At 38.6% G+C, this 26,182-nt stretch overlaps 1 protein-coding gene across 1 annotated transcript in view; it reads left to right on the forward strand.

The window, feature by feature from the left end:
* Window positions 1-25,050, forward strand: part of vars2 (valyl-tRNA synthetase 2, mitochondrial) — a 40,259-nt gene extending 15,209 nt beyond the window's left edge. The window contains exons 9-30 of the mRNA XM_044139160.1: window positions 3,504-3,623; window positions 4,041-4,149; window positions 4,264-4,352; window positions 7,007-7,097; window positions 7,788-7,915; window positions 8,136-8,239; window positions 9,704-9,785; window positions 9,934-10,010; window positions 10,162-10,249; window positions 10,446-10,539; window positions 11,805-11,875; window positions 11,961-12,086; window positions 12,183-12,287; window positions 12,782-12,850; window positions 12,934-13,012; window positions 14,426-14,556; window positions 15,768-15,920; window positions 16,952-17,203; window positions 19,349-19,460; window positions 19,623-19,825; window positions 23,346-23,495; window positions 24,717-25,050. Of these exons, the coding sequence (XP_043995095.1) occupies window positions 3,504-3,623; window positions 4,041-4,149; window positions 4,264-4,352; window positions 7,007-7,097; window positions 7,788-7,915; window positions 8,136-8,239; window positions 9,704-9,785; window positions 9,934-10,010; window positions 10,162-10,249; window positions 10,446-10,539; window positions 11,805-11,875; window positions 11,961-12,086; window positions 12,183-12,287; window positions 12,782-12,850; window positions 12,934-13,012; window positions 14,426-14,556; window positions 15,768-15,920; window positions 16,952-17,203; window positions 19,349-19,460; window positions 19,623-19,825; window positions 23,346-23,495; window positions 24,717-24,794 (2,511 nt within the window). The 3' untranslated portion in view covers window positions 24,795-25,050. The remainder of the gene's footprint in view (window positions 1-3,503; window positions 3,624-4,040; window positions 4,150-4,263; window positions 4,353-7,006; window positions 7,098-7,787; window positions 7,916-8,135; window positions 8,240-9,703; window positions 9,786-9,933; window positions 10,011-10,161; window positions 10,250-10,445; window positions 10,540-11,804; window positions 11,876-11,960; window positions 12,087-12,182; window positions 12,288-12,781; window positions 12,851-12,933; window positions 13,013-14,425; window positions 14,557-15,767; window positions 15,921-16,951; window positions 17,204-19,348; window positions 19,461-19,622; window positions 19,826-23,345; window positions 23,496-24,716) is intronic.
* Window positions 25,051-26,182: the final 1,132 nt, after the last annotated feature.

A 26,182-nucleotide genomic window follows, 5' to 3' on the forward strand; every position in this document is an offset into this window, starting at 1 on the left:
TTTTGTTGTTTTCTCTGCTCTCCATCAGCGTTGTTCTTCAGCTCGCTGCCTCTGCTGTGTTATTGTGTTACTGCTGTGGATTTCAGTCTAATGTGGTCATTTCTTCTGGATCCCATCTAGTGTTCATTCAGGTCACTCTCTTTGTAAGCCTGTTGGTAGAAGTGGAAACTGCAGATTGCCATGTTAGTTGACATACTGTTGGTGGCAAAATCTTGCCTTCCCACCTGGATAAATCTCACCTAAGTAGTTATTTTTTTCCCTGTTGTTTTTGTCCCCTCACCATGTCCAGATCAATTGCAGCCTGACCAGCCAAACATAAACAGGTTTTAACCAACCCGAGAGAACAAAACCTCCTTGAGCTCAGGAATCAGACTGCAGCTGGTGGGCTCCATTCTCTGCTCTCTTCCAGTTACGTCACACAAACAGCGAGTTTAGTATTAGAGACCAAATGCAAAACACAAATTTGTAGTTTGGCCTCAGAAAATATTTTTCTACCATTTAAAAGAACCTTAAATATGCACTATAAGCTTGGCGCGACATAGCTGCACCTCCTGATCCTGGGTTGGCCTTTGTGAAACTGATAAAGCCAGGATGAACTGATGACACTATGTCAAGCCTGACTTTATGCCTTATCCTGGATTTTGTAATCTGACTTTTGTGTAACAGCCCTCTGCTAATGTTTGGACCAAAATACAAACAACTGCCATAATTAGCATTTTCACTTAAGATAAAGATTGAAATAATGGGAAAACAAAGGTATTCTCTGTATCAGGACAGAGTGATTTAAATGAAATCTTGCATGCTGCATGCTTAAACATTGGACTTCAAGAATGTGTTTTTGTCAGTTTTAGCATACGGGTTAGCTGGTTCATCCTATGTTGTGAAATATGGTAATTAAAATTTTACATAATTCATACTAAACCACATTACAATGTCACTAAAATTAGACCAAAATGGAAAAGTGGAAAAACTGAAGCATCCTCAAAGTGGTCCTTTCAGCATATGACATTGTCTTTTATTCCAAGTCTACAAAGATTACAAGTCCCCTGTTTCCACTTCCTGATTCACCAAAAGTTCCTCCAGAACTTCTTTGAGGCCAACCAAACATCTCTCTTCATAGCCTCTCTGAATTCTTCCCATATCCCAACTTAATACCAAGTGTTAAGGACTCGTGTTTCTTCACTCTTCGTCCAAGACATAATGCTACAGGTCTCATGATATTGTAATATCAGTCATCGACCTTTGGCCTATGGTGGCCTGCTACTAAGCCGTGAACCATGGTATTAAGTATTGATATCCCATGACAAACAACATTGACACACATGCCCATTATTAAGATACAACGTAGATTCAGTTCAGGTAGGCTGTTCTCTCTGATCTCACACCTCCATGTACCCCAATCATTGCCCACATAGACATCCAATTTCTTCAGAAGGACCACAGAATCCCTTTATGGCACAGCTTTCATAACACCATCTAGATCTGGTATTCTAAACTGCTGTTTGAAGAATCAGAGGGGTAGCATTCTATGTTCCAGGAAGCACCTTAAGCACCCAAGGATCAGAACACCAAGGTGCAGTGCACCTCCCACAAGTATATTGTCTCCTCCCACAAGTGGTGAATCCACAGGAAGGGGGATCCATGCCTGGTTCCTATGGGGAGTCCTGAAACCTGCATCCTCACGAGGGAACACTGTGTCTACAGGTATAACTTATCATAAGGGGTCTTTGGGCTGCACTTTGATTCCTTACCTAGGATTTAGGGTATGAAGCCCCAGACCACTTAGTGCTTAGGATCATTGTAACGCTCAAATCCCTCTACTATGATGAGGTTACTGTTTAGGAGCTGCACTCTGGTATGTTTTTTTCAGTAGTTCTGAGGAAGAGGATCCATTGGATAGTCAAACCTCTGATTCAAGAGAAACAGTGTGGTTTTCGTCCTGGCCATCGGACACTGAACAAACTTTATATTCTTAGCAGGGTCCTGGAGGGTGCATGATAGTTTACCCAACCAGTCTTCATATGTTAGGTTATGAAAAATATATTTCTTACATATTTGTTAAAACTGTTATTTTTTTGTGTCAGTGTGAGACGAGCTCTAGGTTTTCTGCTTTCTTCCACTGCTAACTACAGATAAACACCACTCAGCTTGTTTTTTTTCTTTTCAGATTTCAGAGTACTGCATATCTTCAGACAGCAATAGTAGCACTGGGAGGAGGTAGAAGAGCTTGATGTTTTCACATATTATCCGTCTCATACTGTTGCGACATAGTGGATATATAGATGTACATATTTATTTAACCTTTTTTTAACCAGTTAAATTAATTAAAAATAAATTCAAATTTTTTACAATATTGATGTTTTAATGTTCAGAAAACATTACACCATACAACAGAATATCATACAGAAGAATCAGAATACTTTTTATTGTTATTGTACAGAAGCATAAGAAAATGTCATTTCAGTACCACCCATCCAAAGAAGACAGAATCACTAAACAAAAACAGGAAAGACAGGTGCCTGGGGCCACAGACTGTCAGAGGCACTGCCATTTTCATTAAGTCAGAAAAGGAAAACATGAGGTTATGAGGAGGTGGGAAAAAAATCATGAGTCACACTCTATCCCTCTGATCTGGACAGTGTGTGAGGTTGCAAGGAAAAAAAAGACTCTTCACTAAAAAAGCTGTGATTCAGTCGCTGAATTGTTGTATCATGGTGATCCTTTCGACTTAGCTCTTGATTTACTGGCCAATCTACGTTCCTACCCTTATCTATAGTCATACTTGGGTAGTGACCAAAAGAATGGGATTGTGGATGCAAGTGCCTGAAAGGAGTTTTCTCCACAGGGCGTCTGGACTCTCCCTCAGAGATAGGGTGAGAAGCTCTGTCATTCGAGAGGGACTAAGCATAAAGCCACTGCTTCTCCCTTCAGAGAGGAACCGGTTAAAGTGGCTCAACACCTGGTTTGGATGGACACCACCCTTGTAAGGTGTTCCACTAGGAAGAGAATCAATAGAAGACGCAGGACACACTGGAGAGACTATGTTTTTCTGCTGGACTTAAAAACGCCCCGCTGTTCCCCTGGAGGAGCTGGCCCAAGTGGCTGGGAAGAGGGAAGCCTGGACTTCTGCTTAGACTGCTGCCTGAGACTAGACCCTGGATGAATAGAAGATGATGGCTGGATTTAATGAGGGAACCTAGTCTCCATCATTATTGACAGACTATTTTCATTGACAGTTTTTTCCTTCTTACTAATAACTGGTACTGATTTTTACTGTAAATTCAAATATCTTCTGAGGCTCTGCTGACTTCAATTCAATTGATTCAGTTGCTGTGTCATGGACAGGGTTGGTCTTTTTTTCAGTCAATTTACTGAGAGGTATTTGTTCTTCCTTGTGTAAGAAGTAGCAAACCCATTTACTACAGAAATTTCTATTTATGTTGTTTCAGTAACTACCAAATACAACATATTTCACATATTTATTTTTTTTTGTATGATTTCAGGGTTTTAGCGGAGCTGTAACTGAGGCTTTTGTCAGACTGTGTGATTCTGGTCTTATTTACCGCTCAGAGGGTTTGGTCAACTGGAGCTGTGCTCTTCAGTCTGCAATCTCTGACATAGAGGTAAGAAATTCCCTATATCAGACATTTTGCTCTGTCTTTATTTTGTCTAAGTTTTATGGTTTCAACTGGATGTTTTATAATATTAACTTCAAACCCAATTTTCCGAGTTTAAAAGATTTTTGAAATGCAGCTCATTTGTCATTGACTAACACTGTGAAAACGAACATTATTATTTCTTTCAGGTTGACAAATTCAGAATGCAGAATTATTACTTTTATGGGAAGTTATGCTGAACTGTGGAAACTGTGTAGTCTTTATGAAATGTAATTTTTTAAGGTAGCAGCAAGGAAAACAGACAAATTTATAATTTACATTCACAAGTTCACATATTTCATTTTGTTCATGTAGTGCACATTTTGAGTTAAGATTGAACACTATTGTAATTTTCTGTCCGAAGAGTAACTTTAAGTTTCTTAGGTGGAGACCAAGGATGTTTCTGGGCCAACCTTAATGTCTGTCCCTGGATATGAGAATAAGGTGGAATTTGGAACAATGTTCACCTTTGCATATACTGTTGAAGGCCATGGTGAGTATTGGTGGGTGGAGATGGCTGGTTTACCACTCAGAGGGTTTACACACACACACACATATAGCTGTGTGTGTGTGTATATATATGTGTGTGTGTGTGTGTGTGTATCAGATGGTGAAGTGGCAGTGTCCACGACTCGTCCTGAGACGATGCTTGGAGATGTGGCTGTAGCTGTTCACCCTGATGATCCTCGATATCAGGTGAGTACTTACAAGATGATATGAAGTTGTGTTGCTAAATACAGTATCATTGGTGTCTCTGCTGTGTGGACTATGCTTGCTCTCTCTCTCTCGAAATAACTGGATTTTCTTGTTACATTATGCAACAAAATAAAAGACCTTTGATTAAGCCTGGAATTCACGCATAACCACATTGAAAAACTCCGACATTCAATAATTCATTCCAAGACACAGCTAAACTTTAGCGGAAGATATGATCTTAGTTATTCAAGAAAACAAAACCATGAAAGAACTACATCATTTTTTTATGGTTGATCCACTGTCAATCGTCGACCTCAACCAATAATCAACCTTTTTGACCATAATTCAACGTTGAATTACCATTGTTTGCTATCTGGGGAGCATTATAAGAGGAAGCTAGAAAGGAAACTCCAGAAGGAAAACACCAGAAAGGCCTGGAGAGGGATGAGGAATATCACTGGGTACAGGTCAGCAGACAGTGGGGTGGTTTAGAGCATCATTGATAGAGCCGATGAACTCAAGCTGTTTTTAACAGATTTAACACTATGGCCCCTTCACCTCCCTCCCACATTCCTATCAATACTATTGGTGCTCTCCACCCACAGTTTGTGCGCCTCAGTCTCCCTCTTGCTCCTCATCCCCATGTGAGTTTCATCTTCACACCTCCTCTTCTACTCAGTGACCATGCTCCCATCCTTCAGCCAGCCACCTCTGAGGTAAACATCACCACTGATGGTGTTAGAAGATAATAGGTGTCACTCCACCCTGTCAAGGCTGCTGTGTTGTTGTGAGCCTGTGGGTGCTCAAAGCCTGTGTTATCCAGCTCTGTGGAGTCCTCCAGCATATCTTCAACATCAGCCTGCACCTACAGAAAGTCCCTTTAATGTGGAAAATATCCTGCATTGTTTCTGTGGCAAAGACCCTGTGATTCCAAGGACTACAGGCCTGTGGCACTGACCTCATGAAGTCCCTGGAGAGACTCGTCCTGGAGCAGCTCTGGCTTCTGGTCCAACCACCCCTTGCAGTTTGCCCACCAGCCCAAACTTGGAGCTTTGGATGCCCTCATCTTCCTGCTCACCCGTGTATACATTCACCTGGACCAGCCGGTGAGCACTGAGAGAATTATGTTTTTGACTTCCCCAGTGCATTCGACATTATTTGTCTGGCTCTACTGGGTGAGAAACTGACAGCGATGCAGATGGATTCCCCCTTGGCAGACCCCAGTTCGTGCACCTTAATGCTCTATACATCTGACTTCTGTTACACTGAGACCTGTCATCTCCAGAAGTTCTCAGATGACCTACCTGTGGTTAGTTGTATCCGTGAGGGTGATGAGGTTGGGTACAGGGCTGCTGTAGGCAACTTTGTCACATGGTGTGGGCTGAACCACCTGCAGCTCAATGTGACAAAGTCCAAGGAACGGGTGGTGGATATGAGGAGTAGGACCAAGACGCCAATGACTCCTGTTACCATCATGGTGGTCAGTGTGGACATTATGGAGAATTTTAAATATCTGGGTGTCCACATTAACAATAAACTGGACGCTACGCAGAGGAAGGGTCAAAATTGTCTCTACCTTCTGAGGCAGCTGAGGTCCTTCAACATCTGCCAGACCTTGCTCAGGGTGTTTTATGAATCTGTGGTTGCTACTGCCATCCTGTATGCTGTGGTGTGCTGGGGAAGCACCAACAGACTGAATAGACTGATTCACAAGGCCAGCGACATCGTTGGAGTGCAGTTGGACTCTCTGAAAGAGGTGTCAGAGACAAGGATCCTGTGCAAGATGCAGGTCATCTTGGATAATGAGTCTCATCCACTTCATAATGTGCTGGCTGGCTGCAGGAGCACCTTCACCTTCATCTTACTAAACCAAAGTGCACCATAGAGTGACACGGGAAATCATTTCTGCCCGTAGCCGTTAGACTTGCCCAATGCCCAAACTTGAGTAACTTAAATCACATTTTATATGCACTCATTTATAGATTTATAGATGAACATATTTGCATGTGCATGCTTATTTATTTATTTATTTATTTATTTATTTATTTATTTATTTATTTATTTATTTATTTATTTATTTATTTATTTATTTTCAGTCGTATTGAAATACTTGCATCACTTATTAATATTTAACACCTTGAGTGGAGTAGCTTGTCAACAAATAAGCAGTTTTCCCTTCGGAATCAATAAAGTATATTCTATTCTATTCTATTCTATTCCGGAAAATAAGCAACACAGTTTTTTTAATGATATATCTAATGGGTTCTAAATTACACAGCAATTAAATCTAACTTGGACTCTTAGTTCTTTCTTATTCTCCAAATTTGATTTGTCTAACAGAAATTTGATAAAACTGACATTAATTGAAAGCCACATTTTCACTTCCACTGTAATAGATAAAATAAAATTCAGATGACTTGCATCTATAGCATGCAGACATTGTTGTTAGACAATAACTGTTTTGCCTGATAATTGCTTGAAACCTTTCTGTATTCCCCCTTCACTGGACTCTCCAGGCTGGACCAGTCTGAACTCTGCCCCTGTTTCAGTCTTTTTACCATTTTGCCTGTTTTATATGTGTATTGAGTCCAAGCTAGGAGTTCCTAATCATTATTGACAAAGTGATTTAATGGACATCTTTCTCTCTGTTTTAGACTTTCCATGGACTAAGGTGTAAACATCCTTTCACCAACAGACTCATCCCCATCATCACAGATACAATGGTGGACATGGATATGGGAACAGGTACCAGTGTGCATTCATTCCAGCCCTGTTAGTCCGTTTCAATATGACTCTTGTTTGATTGTCTCTAAAGTCCAGTTTTTTGGGGGAGGTATGATTGTATAATTGAACTCTGATATGGACCAGAAAAACAAACTTAAAAACCTTGCTCTCAGTTTGGTTGAAGTGAAACCTGGCATGGTTCAAATGTATATATGTGGATGCAAGTGAACCAAAAAACAGTCCAAAGCAGGAAGCAAACTATAGCACAGGGCATTCTGGGTCAATAGAGCCAAAAATAAATACACAAATCTACCACTACAGAGAGAAATCATGGTTTCTTACCAGAGACAAAAGAGAAATCCAACAACTGCCAGATCTGATGCCACTCCATTTTAGTTTACATTTTGTGAAGAGGAAATTTGCAGTAGTTTTCCTGGTAGGTTTTTGTGTTGTTTCCTTCAGTAGTTTTGGTGCAGCGCCACCAAAGGTCAGGGGGTGAACAGGTTTTTCAATTAATTTGGACTGTTTGACTCAGTGCAATGTGAAAGCAAACCGCACCAGCTAAGAATGAAGCAGAGTTGCAATTTTGGTCCCCAATCAAACTGAGTCTACCAGGTGATAAAACACCCTAACAGTTTCATCAAACAAAGAGCATTAAACCACATGTATGCTTTTGTGGAATTATATCTGTTGTTTGTATTAACTTTGTAGGTGCTGTGAAGGTGACTCCTGCTCATGACTTTATGGACTTTCATCTGTCACAGAAGCATTCTCTGCCTCGCCCTTCAGTCATTAGAGGAGATGGGACTATGGAGCCACTGTGTGGACAGTGGTTGGAGGTGCAGGAAAATCAGTTTGCTAGATATGTATTGATACTAGTGTTGAGCATGTATGATTATTGTTCATTTCTTAGCTGTCTCAGTTTAAACATAATGACATGCTAAGACTTATAAAATGCTGAGTCACCTTTGGTTCATGCTTCCAAAGCAGTAGTGAACATCTCACTTTTATTTTTATTCTGTCACATATCACACATTGTTTCTTTTTGTTTCTTTAAAGGGTGTGAAGCGGTTCGATGCCAGGCAGCTGGTTGTGAATGGTCTTGTTGAAAAAAAACTTTTCAGAGGAAAGAAGAATCACACCATGACTTTACCCATCTGCAGGTAGTAGAAAAGACAGATCGCTCAACAAGTCTGAACATTTTCCTGAATTTATTACTCCTGACATGAAAGTTGGCCCTGAGACAGTGCTGTCTTATCTAAGTAGATCATCAAAAGCATTGGTGCCAAGCTGGTCCATGAGGGCTGGTGTGTCTCTTCGCTGAACCAAATATTGATGTTTTAATAGAAGGTCTTTGAAAAACATCACTACATGCTAAGGGAGGCAGTATAGCTAATTCTTTCAGTTGTCTTTAATCAGAGAGACAGAGCTGCAGGACGTCCCTCCCCTGAACTAAACACTGAGGATTAACAAGAGAATTATTTATTAGTGTCTTCCCTACAAATTTCGTATCACTGCTTTTGATCAAGTTAATTTGGGTCAGATGTTCTGGGTTTCTTTATACAAGCTTTTCGTAATTTTCCTAATAGTTCGCTGACTCATTTGTCCTGACAGAAGTGATGGAACTGGGTAGGTTTGTAGGATGCCTCACTCACACACACCTTCTCAGATCTGTACACAAGTCATAGAGATCAGGGCTTTGTGATGGTGGCGCTAAAACAGATTTTGTTGTCATTGTCACTTTGTAACCAGTTTGGCTGAATGCTGAGTTTGAATTTGTAAGCTTTAACTTCCTGGCTAATGTCTTTAGATACTGCTTCAATATTTCTCTGGCCTACAAGCGTCACCCTTATTCTACCAGATGTAACAATGGTCATTATGGAAAACACTTCCACTTTGGCTTCATCAGACCACAGGACATGTGTCCAAATATGAATCTGCCTTTTTTATGTTTCTTTTGAAGTAATGTCTTCTTCCTGGCAGAGTGACCTTTCAGCCTACTTGTTTCACTGTGGATGATGACTGTCTTCTCATCTTCAGCTAACATCTATACAAAGTCTTTGTTCTGGAGACAAATTGAACATTTTCTAAACTTGCTGCTCTTTGGGATGCAGAACCAATCTCCTTCCTAAGTGATATGATGGTTGGACATTCCCATCACATTTAAACTTACCATACTTGTAATTGCTTAAATACATATATGTGGTACCTTCAGGCATCTGGTTCTGAGGTTGAACCAGACTGTTGCAGCTCCATGATTCTCTTCCTGATATATTGGCTAATTTCTTCTGACTTTCCCATAGGGTGAAACAAAGCAGTGTATTACAGTCTGTTCTCTTCCAGTTGACTCAAACCTATCAGAAGTTTCCAAAGCCATGACATCATCATCTGTGCTTTCTGTCATTATTTAAAGAGATAGTAATCCCCCTGCCAGTAAACATCTGATTTTGAAGACTTTATTAGATAAATCTCTGACATATTATTTTTCTTCTTATGGTGAGATTTAGTAGATATTGCATTTGCAGCTGAACAAAAACAGGAGAAGCTTTATCAGATCTTAACAACTTCACTAATGTGATAATGTCCCTAACTTTTTTGCCTACTATTTCCTCTCCCCTGATTCTTAGTCGCTCAGGAGACATCATTGAACCACTTTTAAAAAAGCAGTGGTTTGTCCGTTGTGATACAATGGCTATGAAAGCTATAGAGGTAGGTTTGTGAATGTGAAATGCTGATAATTTACTAAGCCTCTGATGATTATGTTTATGATAATGAGGTCTTGTCATCATAATGTGAAAGTCTTTACAAACATTTTATATTCAAATATTAAAAAGAACAATTTGTATTTTAATGGCAGGCTGTAGAGGATGGCCAATTAGAAATCATTCCTCACTCCTACACCAAGACGTGGAAGAACTGGCTGTCCAGCATCAGGTCAGATATCCTGATTTTTAAGTTTGATGAACTTCAGTATACATTTGAAAAACATTAGGTCTGTATGCTGATGTACATGAAATGGTTCCACTCTGATGGTAACTGAACAATTGAACACCTTGCAACTGTTTGTTGGATATTTACACTACAGTGACTGGTGCATATCCAGGCAGCTTTGGTGGGGTCATCAGATCCCTGCTTACCAAGTACAGCTTCCCAATTCAACAACTAAAGAAGAGGTTGGTCTGTGATTTGTTATTTGTAAAAACGGCACTAATATATTGTAGGCATGATTTGGCCCACATACACACAGAGAAAACAACAGCTTTGTAAAAGCTGTTGTAATGTCTTTCTGTGTCAACAGTATAATCATTTGCCATATTTCTTGCCAGTGTCAGTCTGTCTCCTGCTGGAGTAACTGTTACTTTGTGGTAGGAGCTTTGGGTTTGGGGGAAGAGTGAAGAGGAGGCCCGACAAAGAGCTGCTGTAAAATATGGAGTGAACCCAGAACACATCACTTTGCGACAGGGTAACACCCTTCTACTTTCCTACTTTTTTAGCAACTTTGAATGAAGCATTGCATTCATTCCCAAAGTTTCAGTTTATCCCATGATTATTGAAGGCTTTTTCTTTTCATTACTTCCACTTCTTATGCCCCTTTTCTACTGAATTCAGCACCCCACCCCATTTTGTCTGTTTCCATTGTAAAAGCAACAGACAATGGAATGGTTTCACTCAGAAATAGGCCTATTCCTGGCCTCCCTTCACATGTAGGCCCATAGGACAGTCAGCACGGTTAGGCCAACACTTCTTGTGTCACACAACATAATCTATTGGGGGGATAGAAAAACGTCACTGCTTGGAAACAAGCATGACACATACTGACGCATCAGGTTTGTTGTGATATTTTTGCTTTAAGGTTCTGCTTGTTGTTCAGGAATTTTGTGCTGCATACCTTTGTTGTAGGGCATCACAATAGCAGATCAATATATAATCTAGATACTATTGTTGAGGGATGTGCTGTGGTGGCGCAGGGGTTAAGCACAACCCACATAAGGAGGCCTTAGTCCTCGACACGGCCGTCGCAGGTTCGATTCCCGGCCTGGCGACCTTTGCTGCATGTCTTCCCCCTTCTCTCATTACCCACTTTCCTGTCAATTAACTATCAAATAAAGGCCACTGAGCCAATAAAACCTTTTAAAAAAGATACTATTATTGAAAATGAATAATCTCACATTTTCTGACTGTTTTCTTTCTTTTTCATTACATCATGTCCTCTCAAATCTAAGATGGTTTTTAAAATCACAATAGATCAAAAGTTTCTGAAGTACACATACTAACCTGTCTTTCACCAACAACCATTTGTTAGAATTTTTTATTTTTTTTGTATAAATGCTGAAAATTAAGTCCAAACTTTTTGTCACATGGGCCAAAATCATCAAGTCAAAAGTACTCACTGGCCAAAAAAAATGTTAAAAACCACAAAAAAAGGAATTGTTTTTCACTGCTCAATAATGAGCTAAGCATACAATAATTATACTTAAACAAATAAAGAAGTCAACTTTTTTGTTATAAAGGGAAGTGTAAATCATTGTAGATCCATAACTTTGAGTTGTTCACATTCTTAAAAGATAATTCTTATGGGCTCAGTTTCAGTCTGTTTTCAGCAATACAAACACGATTTGGGTCACACTTGCTTGCTTTATCACCTGAAGTTTAACAAATTTATTAAATGGCATACAGCTGTTTCCTTAATCCTTAATGTTTTCACAATGGAATTAATCTCTGAATCAGATCCAGATGTTCTAGATACATGGTTCTCCTCAGCACTGTTTCCTTTCACCATGCTTGGCTGGCCAGAAAAGGTACTTCCTGTCCCACCACTCAACAGAATTAAACATACACTCCTGAAAAGTTTAGATCTCTTATGGAAATCCCACTTGTTAACAGACCCCTGACCTCCAGCGCTTCTACCCCAACTCTGTTCTGGAGACTGGCAGTGACCTTATCTTCTTTTGGGTTGCTAGGATGGTGATGTTGGGATCTGAACTGACTGGACAACTACCATTTAAACAGGTTGGTTTTGCAAGAATACAGAGTTACTCAAAGCAAACCTAGTATTAACTGTGACGGATGAGGCGAATTGACTGATTTGCTTTTATTTTCTTTCAGGTTCTGTTTCACTCCCTAGTAAGAGATAAATATGGCAGGAAGATGAGTAAATCTCTTGGAAATGTCATTGACCCATTAGATGTAATACATGGAGTCACTCTCAAGGTGAGTCACACGTTCCAGATTCTAGACAGACATTACTGTTAATATTACTCTTGTGTTTTTTTTCCTATATAGCTCCAGAAATGTGTGAATATGCTCAAGGAACTTAAGTGGTAAACTAGAATTTTGAAACTTGCTCCACACATATTGTCACATTGCCAGTCTTTCAATTGGTCATCATTCTTCCTTTTATCTTTTTCCTGGTCTGATCCAGTAAAATATAATATTTTCTATAAAAATGAGCCATGACAGCAATTTTATGCACTTCTGGGACTGTATTTTCTTTTCCCCTTGAGTGCTAATTTTGGAATTCTATTTAAATAAAAATGACCATGTAATGAGAAATACACACTGAGGAAAACGCAGTGCGTATTTCTCATTGTTATCAACATGATAACAATGATGTTATATTGAGTTTATCACAGAAAACAGGTCTTTATCATTTCTCTTACGGTGTTGTAATGTAAAACTCATCTCGCGTTTTGTTTTTGTTATAGAGACTTCAGGAAAAAGTGAAGGAAGGAAACCTAGATCCAAGGGAGCAACTAGTTGCTATGAAAGCACAGGTCCTATACTCTCCAGTCTGTTTGGTTGGCTGGGTACAGTCATTGCTTTTTCTTACTTGTTTGGTCTATCTGCTTCCCTACAGAGTAAAGACTATCCTAATGGAATACCCCAGTGTGGGACAGATGCTCTGAGATTTGCCCTTTGCTCCCACAAGATGCAGGGTAAGTTGCTCATCTCTTCTCAAGAGTCATCTATCACAATTAAGGTAGTGTTACAGAAGGAAAAAACTGTTTTGACTAGAGAGATAAAATTACATTTTAAGGAAATAGTGAAAACGTACTTTCACTGGCTGACAGGCAGGTTACGAATCTCTTCAGGTGAAGCAATGTATTTTGACTGTTGTTGGACTCTTCATCCAAAGATGATCATAAAATTTGACAGGATAACCTCAGTCCTAAGAAGTCATGTCCTTGAAAGCTCAGAGACACACTATGTGGATGTCAGTACACACGTTGTAGGTCGAACACACTCTTTCAATTCCCAATCCCTATCTATCGCTAAAAGGGTACTGCATTTATTTACCATAAAACTACTTCAGTAAACTTTCATTCAACTTTTACACCATTCAGGGCATTCATGAAACAGCGGCTATCAAACCTATTATTTATTCATTTGTTCCTTTAGAGATTTTGCATTTTGTAAAAAGAATGTTTCTTAAGTACACACCTTTCAAACTTCACATAGGTCACAAGAGATTGACTTTTACTAAGATTTAGTCTTTTAATATGTTTTGTCATTGTCCAGAACAAATGAGCTGAGGCTCTCTGCTCCTGGCTGCTACGGTGTTTCTTCTCTTGTCACCATTGCAACATTTTTCAATTCCAAGTGACAAGCAAGCACATACATGCACAGACAGGGTCATACAGTTAAGGGTCATACAGTCATCTTAAATTAGAGAAACATCTGCAGATTTTCTTTTCAAAGCCTCCCTGTCACTTATTGACAACCATCTTCTCTGTAGAAATGGCTCAGGAGTGCACAACAAGACATGTGGGAAATTCTTATCCCCAGATAAAATATAGAACTCTGACAGTGCAGACAGAAAAACCTCATGTGTAAATAAAAAGTCTGTTGGCATTGGCATACAATGTCATACATCTGGATTTTATTTGTGCTAATGTAGTTTTCTTAATTTCAGCTCTGATTGGTTCAAAGACACAACATGACTCCATGTTGTTTTAAAAAGATTAGCCACCTGTGTGTCTTTAATTTGGGAATTTTGGAACAGTTTTCTGAAATATTTTTTTCATTGTTCATTTTCATTCTTTTGAATTGTGGATGTCTTTACATTTTGAAACTATGATTTAATGTATACTATATAGCTTACATTTATGCAAACCTGCATTAAAAATAGTTGTAGTTTCTTTTTCGACAAAATATTGTTTCTTTTGTTTTTCAGAACTGTTTATCGGTTTTAAAAGTAGACTAAACTGTATTCATCTTGGTGTAAGGATAACTTGGTGCACAAATGTCCATTTACATGAAACTATTAACACGAGGAGGGAGGACCTACACAAAATAAAGTTTGTGCTCTCTTAATGACTAATAAATACATTTGTCTGTTTCTTTATTAGGTGAAGACATTAGTTTGTCCATATCTCAAGTTCTTGGCTTCAGACACTTCTGTAATAAAATGTGGCAGACCCTGAGATTCACATTGGGAGTTGTTGGTGATAACACAACACCTGTGGGAACACTTGAAGGGGTATGATGATTTCTAAATTTTGTGTTTATGTCACCTAATGTCAATTATAGTTCCTGTTTTCCTCTCCCTTGTGCTTGGTTACTGAAAATTACTAAAAACATATGATATTGACCGGAGCAACAACAATTCAGTCCTGTTGTGGTGTGTCTATGTCAAACTCTATGGCTAAACCATATTCAGAGATGAGTAAAATCCTGTTAGAAAAACATTTACGGTAATTTATTCCAACAATCAGACGGCAGTGTCTATCATTTTGCACAGTTTCCAGTGTGGTAATCTGTTGATCAATACTTTGTTTACCAAGCAAAAGGTTTTTCATTGGCAAAAGACTACGAAAGAGACTGGTGTGTGTATTCATGTTTTGGAATATTTTTTGGTTTCTAATATGTAAATATTGCATTATTTGCATATTGAAATATGTAAACTTCAAAATGGATTTGAGACTTGTTCTTCAAGATACTGAATATATGGAGACATTTTAAGACGATGCTTTCAACTGTGCAGCGGTTTTAGAGAGAACCTAACAATTTGAAATTGAATTTAGTCTTAAATGTTTGTTAGTCTGATTCTGGTTTCTAGCTAATAACATTAGTTATTGAAGCATCTGTTTAACACAAATACCAGATGAACATACTTTAAATTTGTTTGACACATTTTTGACTGGCTTCCAGAAACAGTTATTCTTAATTGTTACTGTAACAGTTATCAAGCATTTTCACCACATAGTTTGAGAACATCTCTCAGCTCATATTTAGTGTGGTGTTCTATTTTACATAAAACCTCCTATGCTAGGTAATAGAAATTAGGAAGAGCTTCAAAAAATGTAGAATTTCTGAAAATGGCTTCTAAAATGTTCAACCAATTATGTACTGCTGAATTTAAACTAGACAATAAGTTTTCATGCACATATTTTCTCTTTCTTGTGACGTGTGTGTGCGTGTGTGTGTGTGTGTGTGTGTGTGGGCGTGTGTGGGCGTGTGTGTGCTGGATTTTTTGCAGGTCACTCATGAATACTTTTGTAATTCCTTGTTACCTTCTAATTCTCATCCCTCCATCTTTCCAGTGTCAATTAATGGAAAAGGTTTTCCATTGGTGTTCCATTCCATTCATAGACACTGAATGGATAAAAGTCAACTGGGAGTGAGATGGAGCTGATAATAACCCTTGTGCTAACATCGCCTTTAGAACGTTTCTCTTTTTTCTTCTTTTAGACAACTCCTCTGAACAGCATGGAGCGGTGGATCTGTTCCAGACTCTACAGCACAATTGTACAATGTGAGCAGGCGTTTGAAGCTTATGAGCTGCACATAGTCACATCTGCTCTCTACTCTTTCTGGGTGCACAACCTGTGTGATGTTTACATGGTAAGGAGCCAATATTCATATTGTCTGTTTTATTATGATTATCAGAAACAGGTGAATGGAAATGACTTTTACTATATGTGAGGTACAATTTACCCTGTTATTTGAGCATTGCAGAGCTAAATACAGGGTATGGTTAATGAAGGCATATTTATATTTTTGATGTTCAAGCCTGGTAGAACATTTCAGCTTCTGTTTCCACCCACCCACCCATTCACTCATTCATCCCTTCCTTCTTCCCTCCCTCCACTTGGGGAAGGGCATCCTCCTTGACCCGGAGAAGGCACTCAGATTTGGAGGTAGTGATTCTTACCCCAGCTGCTTCACGCTCGACTGCAAACTGCTCCAATGAAAGCTGTAGATCTCGACCCAAACGGATCCCCTCAACACTTTGATTGCACCTAGAAATTCTGTCCATAAAAGTAACGAACAGAATCGGTGGCAGTCGAAGTCTCACCACAAACGAGCCCAACTTACTGCCGGCAATGCGGACCGGACTCTAACACCAATCCTACAGAAACCTAACAGCCCATATCAAAGGGCCTGGTACACTATACTCCCAGAGCACCCTCCCCAGTGTTCCCTGAGGGACATGGTGAAATACCTTCTCCAAGTCCACAAAGCACATGTAGACTAAGGTTAGACAAACTCCCATGCTCCCTCCAGGACCCTGCTCAGGGTGTAGAGCTGGTCCAGTGTTCCATGACCAGGACAAAAACCACACTGCTCTTCCCAAACCGACGTTCGACTATCCGCTGGAACCTCCTCTTCAGGACTGCTAAATAGACATTGCCAAGTAGGCTGAAGAGTGTGACCACTCTGCTTCTGTTTCCAAACAGGGTAACATCGACCAATTACAGATGTGTGTGCTTAGATTGTAAAAGACAGATTGATAACTAATATTGTTATGATTGTTGATGATTAATGCTGCTATACCATTTTTGCTTTCGCTAAAAATGGTATAGCAAGCATGTCTACACATTGTTTCAGAATGACAATGTAATCTTTGTCATTTCTGTGTTTCTGTCCTGAAGGAATATGTAAAGCCAGTGCTGCTGAAGCAGAATGAGGGAGTTGAGGTCCTGACAGACAAAGACCACAGCAGCAGCACGAAGCAGGTGGCCAGCACTGTTCTCTATCACTGTGTGTCTTTGTCTCTTGCTCTGCTCTCTCCCTTCATGCCCTTCATCACTGAAGAATTGTGGCAGAGACTGCAACCATTCAGACCCGGAGCCATGGCCCAAACCAGCTTGTGTTTGCAACCCTACCCCCAATCCACTCAGCTGGTAAAACTTTAATTATTATTCTTGCCTCAAAATCAATACTTACATTTTAAATGGTTCACATAATATATTTATGGTTGCAATAGAGTTTATCTCTGCAGCCTCAGAGGATGCAGTTCTTGTAACAGTTTAAGTCAGTGCTTTCAAGAAAAGAACATTATCTTTTAAATGTAATGTAAATGTAAATGCCAATGGCTGGAGATCTTGCTGATTGTAATGTCAGACATCTGGTAACACCTGGTTTAATAAAGAAGGACAACTTGCTTTGATGTGCATATACTGCACATGAGGTAAACCCAAAATTATTCATATCACTGGCAGATTTAAGTTTAAATAATGCCTTCATTTTACCAACATGTTTCTTCTTGGCTAGAGGTTATATTACAACGTTTTGGAGTGTTTCAACCAAAATACCAAAATTCATATAATTGAGAATCTGTGGACAGAGCTAAAGATTAGGGTGATGGCAAGGAAGACTTGGAGCTCATCATCAAAGATAAAACATTCAAATACTCATTAACCCACCGGTGGGTCCGTCGGGTTCTAGAGGTTAATGGCCCTTGTGATCCATCAGTGCAGAAAGGGTTAAAGCATGCGAAACGCTGCTCAGTAAGCTTTGACTGCTGTAATGCCAGTGAGTAATTTGATTATTGTGTCATTTCCAACATGGCATTCTTTAATAAAGCGCAAAAAAGAAAAAAAAAATTACTTTTGAGAAATGTATCATTTCCTATGAAAAATAAACTTTTTGGTTGAAAGAAAATAATTACAAATTTAAATTTGCCATTGGTGTGAATACTTTTGGACTTAGCTGTGCAGCTGAAATTTGATATTTACTTAAACTGCATAAAAAGTCTCACTGTCTGATATTAAATCAGGTTAAACCTTTTCTGTTTAGGATTAATACGGTCAAATCATTTATATTTTCTTTTTAGAAAATATAAATGATTTTATTAATCCTAAACAGAAAAGGATTGATACTCAGGCTTTTGCCTGAGTAATGAGAAAGCAGAATTTGTTTTTGTTACATTCTTCAAATGTAGAAGTTTAAATTAACTTTGATTTCTATACCTCCAATCTACGGGTGCACCGATTTATCGGCCAGCCGATTTATTGGTGCCAATTTCCTTAATTTTGGGAGATTGGTGATTGGCTGATCTTATCCACATGTGATCTTATCCACTGATGTTATCAACCTCTGCAAAGGTCTAATAACAACCACTGTGCTTTTCTTTTCTCATGCTGGAGAGGTTTGACTGACTAGGTCATGTCTGCACATTTACAGTTAACAAAAGTCACCCCATTATTGCCAATTCAGCAACTTTCTTGATATATTGAGCAACATTTCAGACAGAAAAATGGTATCGACCCAAATCAGAATCAGTAAGTTAGGCATTTTAAAAGATTAGTAATCGGCAATCGGCCAGAAAACTGCAATTAGTGCACCCCAACGTCAAACAGCCTGAATGATGACATCATGGCTTTATTTGCTGCTGAAAGGCTATTTCCCAGACCTGTCAATGTATTTTAAGGTATTTGGTGGATTGAACTTGTGTAGCACTTTTCTAGTCATACCACCGTTTTCACAATCTCACACGCAAAATGCATCTTGGCCTTTGGTGCCTTGCTCAGGGGTAAATCAACACCTGAGAAAGAAGGAAGCGGGAATCAAAGCCACAACTTTCTGATTGCAAAATGACTATACACCACATGAGCCACAACTTCTCCACACTTGCACACCTTAAACAGTGCTTTGAAAATGATGAACATCTGATACTCAAGTATAAACACCATTGGGATTTATTGCTATTTCAGGCCACTGTAAAAATATTTATTACTGTACTCTAAAAACTATGTAGATATGATCCAGTCATAAAATTTAAATACATTTATTCAGATACTATGAAAATGCATTGTATGTAAACAGAACTTTGGAGGAAGTTAAAAAGTCAAAAGAAATCTAAAAATATCTAAATGCATTATTTTGGTTTTTAGCAAGCAATAATTTTGGTAATCCTTACCAATCCTTATCCAAGAAAGGTTTAATTTGATCTGCTGTTATGCAGTGAGACAAAATGTCTTTCTACAGTGTATGTAAATATGCAGTTCAACTGTGTTCTTATTTGTTTAACTTCTCCATGTTGCCAGGCTCACTGGTATTTTCCGGAGGAGGAAAAAGATTTCCTGCTGGTTCAGAATGTTATCCGAGTAGCACGTTCTCTGCGAGCCCAGTGTGGCCTAACTACAGAAAAACCTGTCAGTAAGTCAACAGATTAATGATCATGTAACAATGACATGTCTGTGGTTGATTACTTGCATTCTTCTACATGTAAACCTTGGTATGTTTTAATTCAAGCCCTTCCTGAAAAAGAGTAAAAAACAGTAGCTAATATATCTACATGTTGTTTATACATGGTTTCAGTGTGGGCAGTGTGTTCACCAAGCCAGGCCCAGACACTTCTTCGCTTTGGCTCAGCTGTTTGGACTTTAAGTCGAATCTTAAGGCTTCAGATTTACTGTCCAGATCAAGATGGTCACCTTCTCTCCGTCCACTCCACTCCTCCACCTACTGGATGCCTCGTTGCTGTGGTGGACCACACATGTCAGCTACACCTTCACATCCAAGTGTGTATCATACTCATTCTGATATATCTTATATTATATAAACTTTATTAAAGCTACAGCAATCACGCCCTTTATGATGGCCGAACAGCTTTTTGCATGTTTGAGCTGGTATTTTGATTATTTATCTTGGATGCTGAACTCCAAGTCTTAAGAGTTTGGAAAACCTCCTTGCAATCACCTTAATCTTTATCTCCATCTATCTGATTCAAGCAAGGACATTAATATTAACCCCAGGCAGAATAAACATGTTGGTAAAATTCAAAGCTACTTCAATCCTAACTTTTGCATTAGTATGAACAATTTCAGGGCTACTCATATGCAGCTTTGGTAAAAAGACAAAATACCCAATTTGTAAAGAGGATTAACTACCTTAGCAATAGAACAGAGAGGAGGATAGAGCTGAAGGTCAGAGAGGTCAGACCAAGATAGTGACCAGTGCAGTTGTTGTGTGATATTGACCTTTTGCACATGACATGACCAAAAGAAAATTCATAAAAAAACAGAAATCCAAAATACAGCAGTCTGGATCCAAACCTCAGACTCATCTCCTTTGTCTAAAGTACCATCAGACTCAAGAACTATCTGCCACCAAGTTACTTAAACTGGCTCTTTTTAAATATCTGCTTGCTATCTGATAAAGCCCTATTAGTTAATGGCTTCGTCACTCAGCATAATATTGATGTTATGTTTCTGACAGAAATATGGTTGAATGACAATAATGAATCACCTGTACTAATCGAATCAGCGCCTCCTAATTACAATATATTTAGTGAGATTAGAAAACATAAAAGAGGAGGGGTGGCCTCCATATTTATGAACTTCATAAATTCTAAGAAAATCTTTGTAGGTCATTTGAACTCTTTTGGAGATCTGGGAGTTAAAGTAAAAAGCCATAAACGAACTCTGACATTAACTCTGTACAAAACTAGATAGATAGATAGATAGATAGATAGATAGATAGATAGATAGATAGATAGATAGATAGATAGATAGATAGATAGATAGATAGATAGATAGATAGATAGATAGATAGATAGATAGATAGATAGATAGATAGATAGATAGATAGATAGATAGATAGATAGATAGATAGATAGATAGATAGATAGATAGATAGATAGATAGATAGATAGATAGATAGATAGATAGATTGATTGATTGATTGATTGATTGATTGATTGATTGATTGATTCTAATTTCAAATATTATTGATTCCAGTGCTCCCATTAAAGGGAAGGTTATGTCTGGTAGAAAAAAGTCTGCGTGGAGAAATGCGTAAACAGATCTGCGAGACCACTTTGCCATAGGGCAAAGAATCTATAATAATCTATAGAATTGTAGATTATGGAATCTATAATTATATAAAGAAAGACTGCGTAGCTATCACTCAACACTACAACATGCAAGGGTAACATTCTTTACAGAAATCATAAACAAAAATATTAACGATGCTTGAGCTTCATTAATGTTTGCAACAGTTTACAGGCTCACAAATTTTCCTGACTAAACTACCTGACCTGCAATCAACCAAGGCCTGCAATAAATTTGCCAACTTATTTGCAGAGAACATTTTAAAAATCAAAGGTAGAAAAAATGGCTCGATTTCAACTACGGGCTGCACAGTGGCGCAGTTGGTAGAGCTGTTGCCTTGCAGCAAGAAGGTCCTGGGTTCGATTCCCGGCCCGGGGTCTTTCTGCATGGAGTTTGCATGTTCTCCCTGTACATGCGTGGGTTCTCTCCGGGTTCTCCGGCTTCCTCCCACAGTCCAAAACCATGACTGTCAGGTTAACTGGTCTCTCTAAATTCTCCCTAGGTGTGAGTGTGTGTGCGCATGGTTGTTTGTCTTGTATGTCTTTGTGTTGCCCTGTGACAGACTGGCGACCTGTCCAGGGTGAACCCGCCTCTCGCCCGGAACGCAGCTGGAGATTGGCACCAGCAACCCTCCCGACCCCATTAGGGAAGAAGGGTGTAAGAAAATGGATGGATGGATGGATGGATTTCAACTACTTGACCATAGAAGCCTAGAAAAAATTATAAATTAATTAAACTCAAGTTCCATTTCTTATGAAAGTCCTCCCTGTCGTTGCAAATGATTGGATTAAATTGGATTAAACTACTCCCTCTTATCAGGCGTTTTCCCCCAGGCTTTAGAAACAGCAGTTATCAAACCACTGATCAAAAGAACCAAATGGACAACCTACTACTTCAAAATTACAGGTCAATCTCCAACCTCACATTCATCAGCAAAATGATTGAAAAAGGTGTTTAAAAAGTTTAAAAGTCCCTAACAGTAACCATCCACTTTGATGTCTTTCAGTCTGATTTTCATACTCGCCACAGTACCTTGTCAAAGTGTTCAATGGCATCCATATAAACACAGACTGTCGTAGGACCACAGTGCTGGTTCTGTTGGACCTCAGTGCAGATTTTGACACTGTTGACCACAACATATTAGAGTTTGAATCTTACATAAAGAACAGAGATTTTGTTGTTTCAATAGGAAACTTCTCATCAAAGCAGACAGAAGTCATATGTGGGATATCAAAGTTTCTATCTTAGAACCCCTCTTATTTAATATCTATATGCTCCCGCTAGCTAAGGTTAAACAGGAGATAGGATTAGCTACCATAACTATGCAGATGACGCATACATTACATTAGATCTACATTATGGTGTCAGCAGGTGACTCCAAATCCAATCTATCACTGAATAAATGCTTAGAACAGATTAATGTGTGGATGTGCCATAACTTTCTCCAGCTGAACATAAACAAAACTGAAGTTATTATCCTTGGATCTAAAGAGGAACAATCTAGACTCAATGTACAATTTCAGTTATTACAACTAAAAACCAGCAATAAAGCCTGAAATCTGAGTGTAGTGAAGAACTCTGACCTGAATGTTCATAGCCACATAAAGACAGTTACAAAGTCGGCTTTTTATCATCTGAAGAACATTTCCAGGATTAGAGAACTAATGTCTCAGCAAGAACTAGAGAAACTCATCCATGTGTTTATCTTTTATCAGATTGATTACTGCAACAGTGTCTTCACAATGACTACATTTTGGTTAATCTTAGCATTGTTGCTAATTTTCAGCATCTGTACCACTGATTCGTGTCAGATTAGAATGCTGGGTTCCAACAGACAGGCACACTTTGGCGGGCCCCTTTTAAATTTGTTAGGAAATTTTCTAGGTGGACTCCATTCATCCATCCATTATCATACACCCTTATTGCTAATAGGGTTGCGAGGGATAGTGCCTATCTCTAGCTGTCATCGGGCAAGAGGCGGGGTCATCCTAGACTGGTCACCAGTCCATTTTAGGACAACCAGTCATGCATTTACACACCCACATGTAAGGAGAATTTAGAGAGCTTAATAAACCTGAACCCTCATGTTTTTGGACTGTGGCAGGATAAATGACAATATGATATATACCCACCCCTCTCTATTACCATATGTCTAACAGAGATTATCTGATTGATAGTTTTTCTTTCTTTCTTTCTTTTTTTTTTTTAGAGTGGAGTTGACATTAAGCAACAGATCCGGCATCTCTCTCAGCAGAAAGATAAGCTTCTTCCGAAGCTGGAAGAAAGTCTTTGCAAACTTCAGTCTTCCTACAATCACACTAAGACTCCAGCACATATCAGACAACGGATGGAAAGTAAGGTGAGCACTGGACAAAAAAAAATCCACTTTATCTAAATTGGGTATTTTTCTTTCTGTCTTAATAAGATTTGCCTAAGGTAGTTCTACAGAACAGAAGAAATGGACAAATAAAATGTTAGATGTTAGAATTAACTGTTAATATCTTATTGGTTAAGATATCAACCAATAAGATATTAACCAATAAGATATTTATTGAATGTGGTCTGTGGAAGAACCACAGTGCTGGTTCGGTTGGTCGGTTGGACATTAGTTCAGCTTTTGACACTGTTGACCATGACATTACTGAAACTCCTTTATTTCAATAGGAAACTTCAAAGTGGACAGAAGTCACATCTGAGGTCTCCCAAGGTTCAATTTTAGGACCTTGCTTATTCAAAATCTATATGTTCCCATTAGCTCAGGTTCAACAGGAGATAAGATTAGCTACCATAACTATACAGATGATACACAGCTCTTTATTACGATGTCACTAAGTGACTCTGAACACATCCATGCTCCAAAGAGATGCTAAAAACAGATAAATGTGTAGATGTGCCATAACGTTCTCCAGCTGAAAAAAAACAAAACTAAATTTATTATATGTTTATATGTAAAATAAAACAATAGTTTTTCATTTTTTTAAAAAAAAAAGGTAAATTTTTGTGACAAAAAAAATTACTATTTACATTTGAGTGAGATTTTCCAAACATTGTACTATTTATTTGTATATTTGTGTGTATGTGTGTGTTACCTGTATTAGGATAAATATGGTTGTTTAATCTTCTAAGTTTGAATAGTAAAAGATTAAAATTATTTTAAAAAACATTGGTTTTAGTGATACTGATGTTAAATAACAGTGAATGGAGGCAGCATTCAGTGTACTTAGGTGAGTTCTGGTGCTTCGATATTTATTGCCCACAGAAAGGTTTTGCATGGCCGCCATACATTTTCAAGAAGAAGGTTATTAGTTTCTGAACATTTACTGTTACGTCACGTTCATTTTTATACATCTCGAGTTGTGGGTAAAACTTTGCACCACACATTTTTTGTGCGAACGCAAAAATGTACGCACAAAAGTGCGTACATTTTTCACACCTATTTTTTTTTTTTGTCAATTTCTTGACATCTAAAACCCTAGACATTAAAAGTATTTTGTTTTCTATCATGTGGACATGTCTGTTCTTGAGTTGTGATTGTGAGAATAGTTAATTTTATGTATGTTCTATCACCTTGTCTGTTCAGGTTTCAGTTTTGAAGCAGGAATTAAAGACCATTGAAGATCAGATAAAAGTTCTACAGGAGAAACAGTCGATGGGATAACTACAGCTGAAGGCCATACTGGAACCTTGGAGACATCAGAGCTTGTCTATTTATTGATATATACAAGCTCTGACATCTTGCATCTAAAATGCAAGATGTTTAAAGCATTTTGCATTTTAGTACTGCATAACGTAGCAAGAAAATTATGGGTTTGTACAATTATAATGTGATACTGTGTAAAAAAAAAAAACTGCTCTCATGCTTAGGAACTTACTATAAGTTGTAAATAAATATAAACATCCAATCCATTCCAGAAGATATAGTAAGTGTTTGTCATTCTTCATTGTAATTACATTCTTCACTGTCAGCTATTGCAGCTGGTGGATGAGCCTGAACATGGCCTTTATGCAGAGATGGAAAGTAACTAATTACTTTTTCTCACATCACTGTGGAGAAGTCAAATTTGTCTGTGCTTTGCAATTTTTAAAGTTTACAAAACCTGAACTTTTACTTTTACTAAAGTTTTTGTATAAAATATTTTAGTCTGTTACATTGAAATCATATATTAATGGGTACAAATAAAATAAAAAATAAAACTCCAGAAAAAACAGCACTGATCCTTCTGCTAGGTTAGTTAGATTTCATGCTGATGCATCAACTTACTAAGTGCTTAAATCAAAGATGTTAAAGAAGCATGCTGCGATGATCAGCTGTAGAGAATCGTAAGGACAGTTGGATTTTGATTTAGAAACAAACAATTTTATGAGGGAACACCTAAACAAAACAATGCAACTCCAAATCAGTCACATCTTTGTGAAATGAATGTCACCAGATAGGTAGTAAAACATTTTTTTGAATCATTTTAACTTGCTGCTGTGCAAATTGAACACATAACAGGTGGAAATGACGGGCAGTAAGCAAGACAGCCTATATAAAAGAGGGATTTTGCAAGTGGTGACAAAAGATCATTTCTCTGTTCTCATCCTTTCTGGTTGGACTTTTAGTAGCATTTTCATTTTGGCATCATGAGGCGTTTTTTACAGCCCACTGAAGTTGCTCAAGTAGTACAACTAATCCAAGATGGACCTCTATGCGAGCGGTGGTGCTTCCAGCAGCAGGACCTTGTCCTTCGTGCAAAGAGGAACAGGGGGTCCACTGCCAGGGCCCTACAAAATGATGTGCATGTTTGTACTCAAACTGTCAGAAACAGACTCCGTGAGGGTGGTATGGGGCCCTGACGTCCACATATAGGGCCTGTGCTTACAGCCCAACAAGATGCAAGACGAATGGCATTTGTTAGGGAGCATCAAAATTGGCAGATTCGCCATTGGCACCCTTCTCTTCACGGATGAAAGCAGGTTCACTCTGAGCACATGTGACAGTGCTGACACTGTAGAGAATATTATGCTGCCTGCAGCATCCTCCAGCATGACCGGTTTGGTGGTGGG

This window comes from Gambusia affinis, linkage group LG14, assembly GCF_019740435.1.
Source record: "Gambusia affinis linkage group LG14, SWU_Gaff_1.0, whole genome shotgun sequence".
Lineage (NCBI taxonomy): Eukaryota > Metazoa > Chordata > Actinopteri > Cyprinodontiformes > Poeciliidae > Gambusia > Gambusia affinis.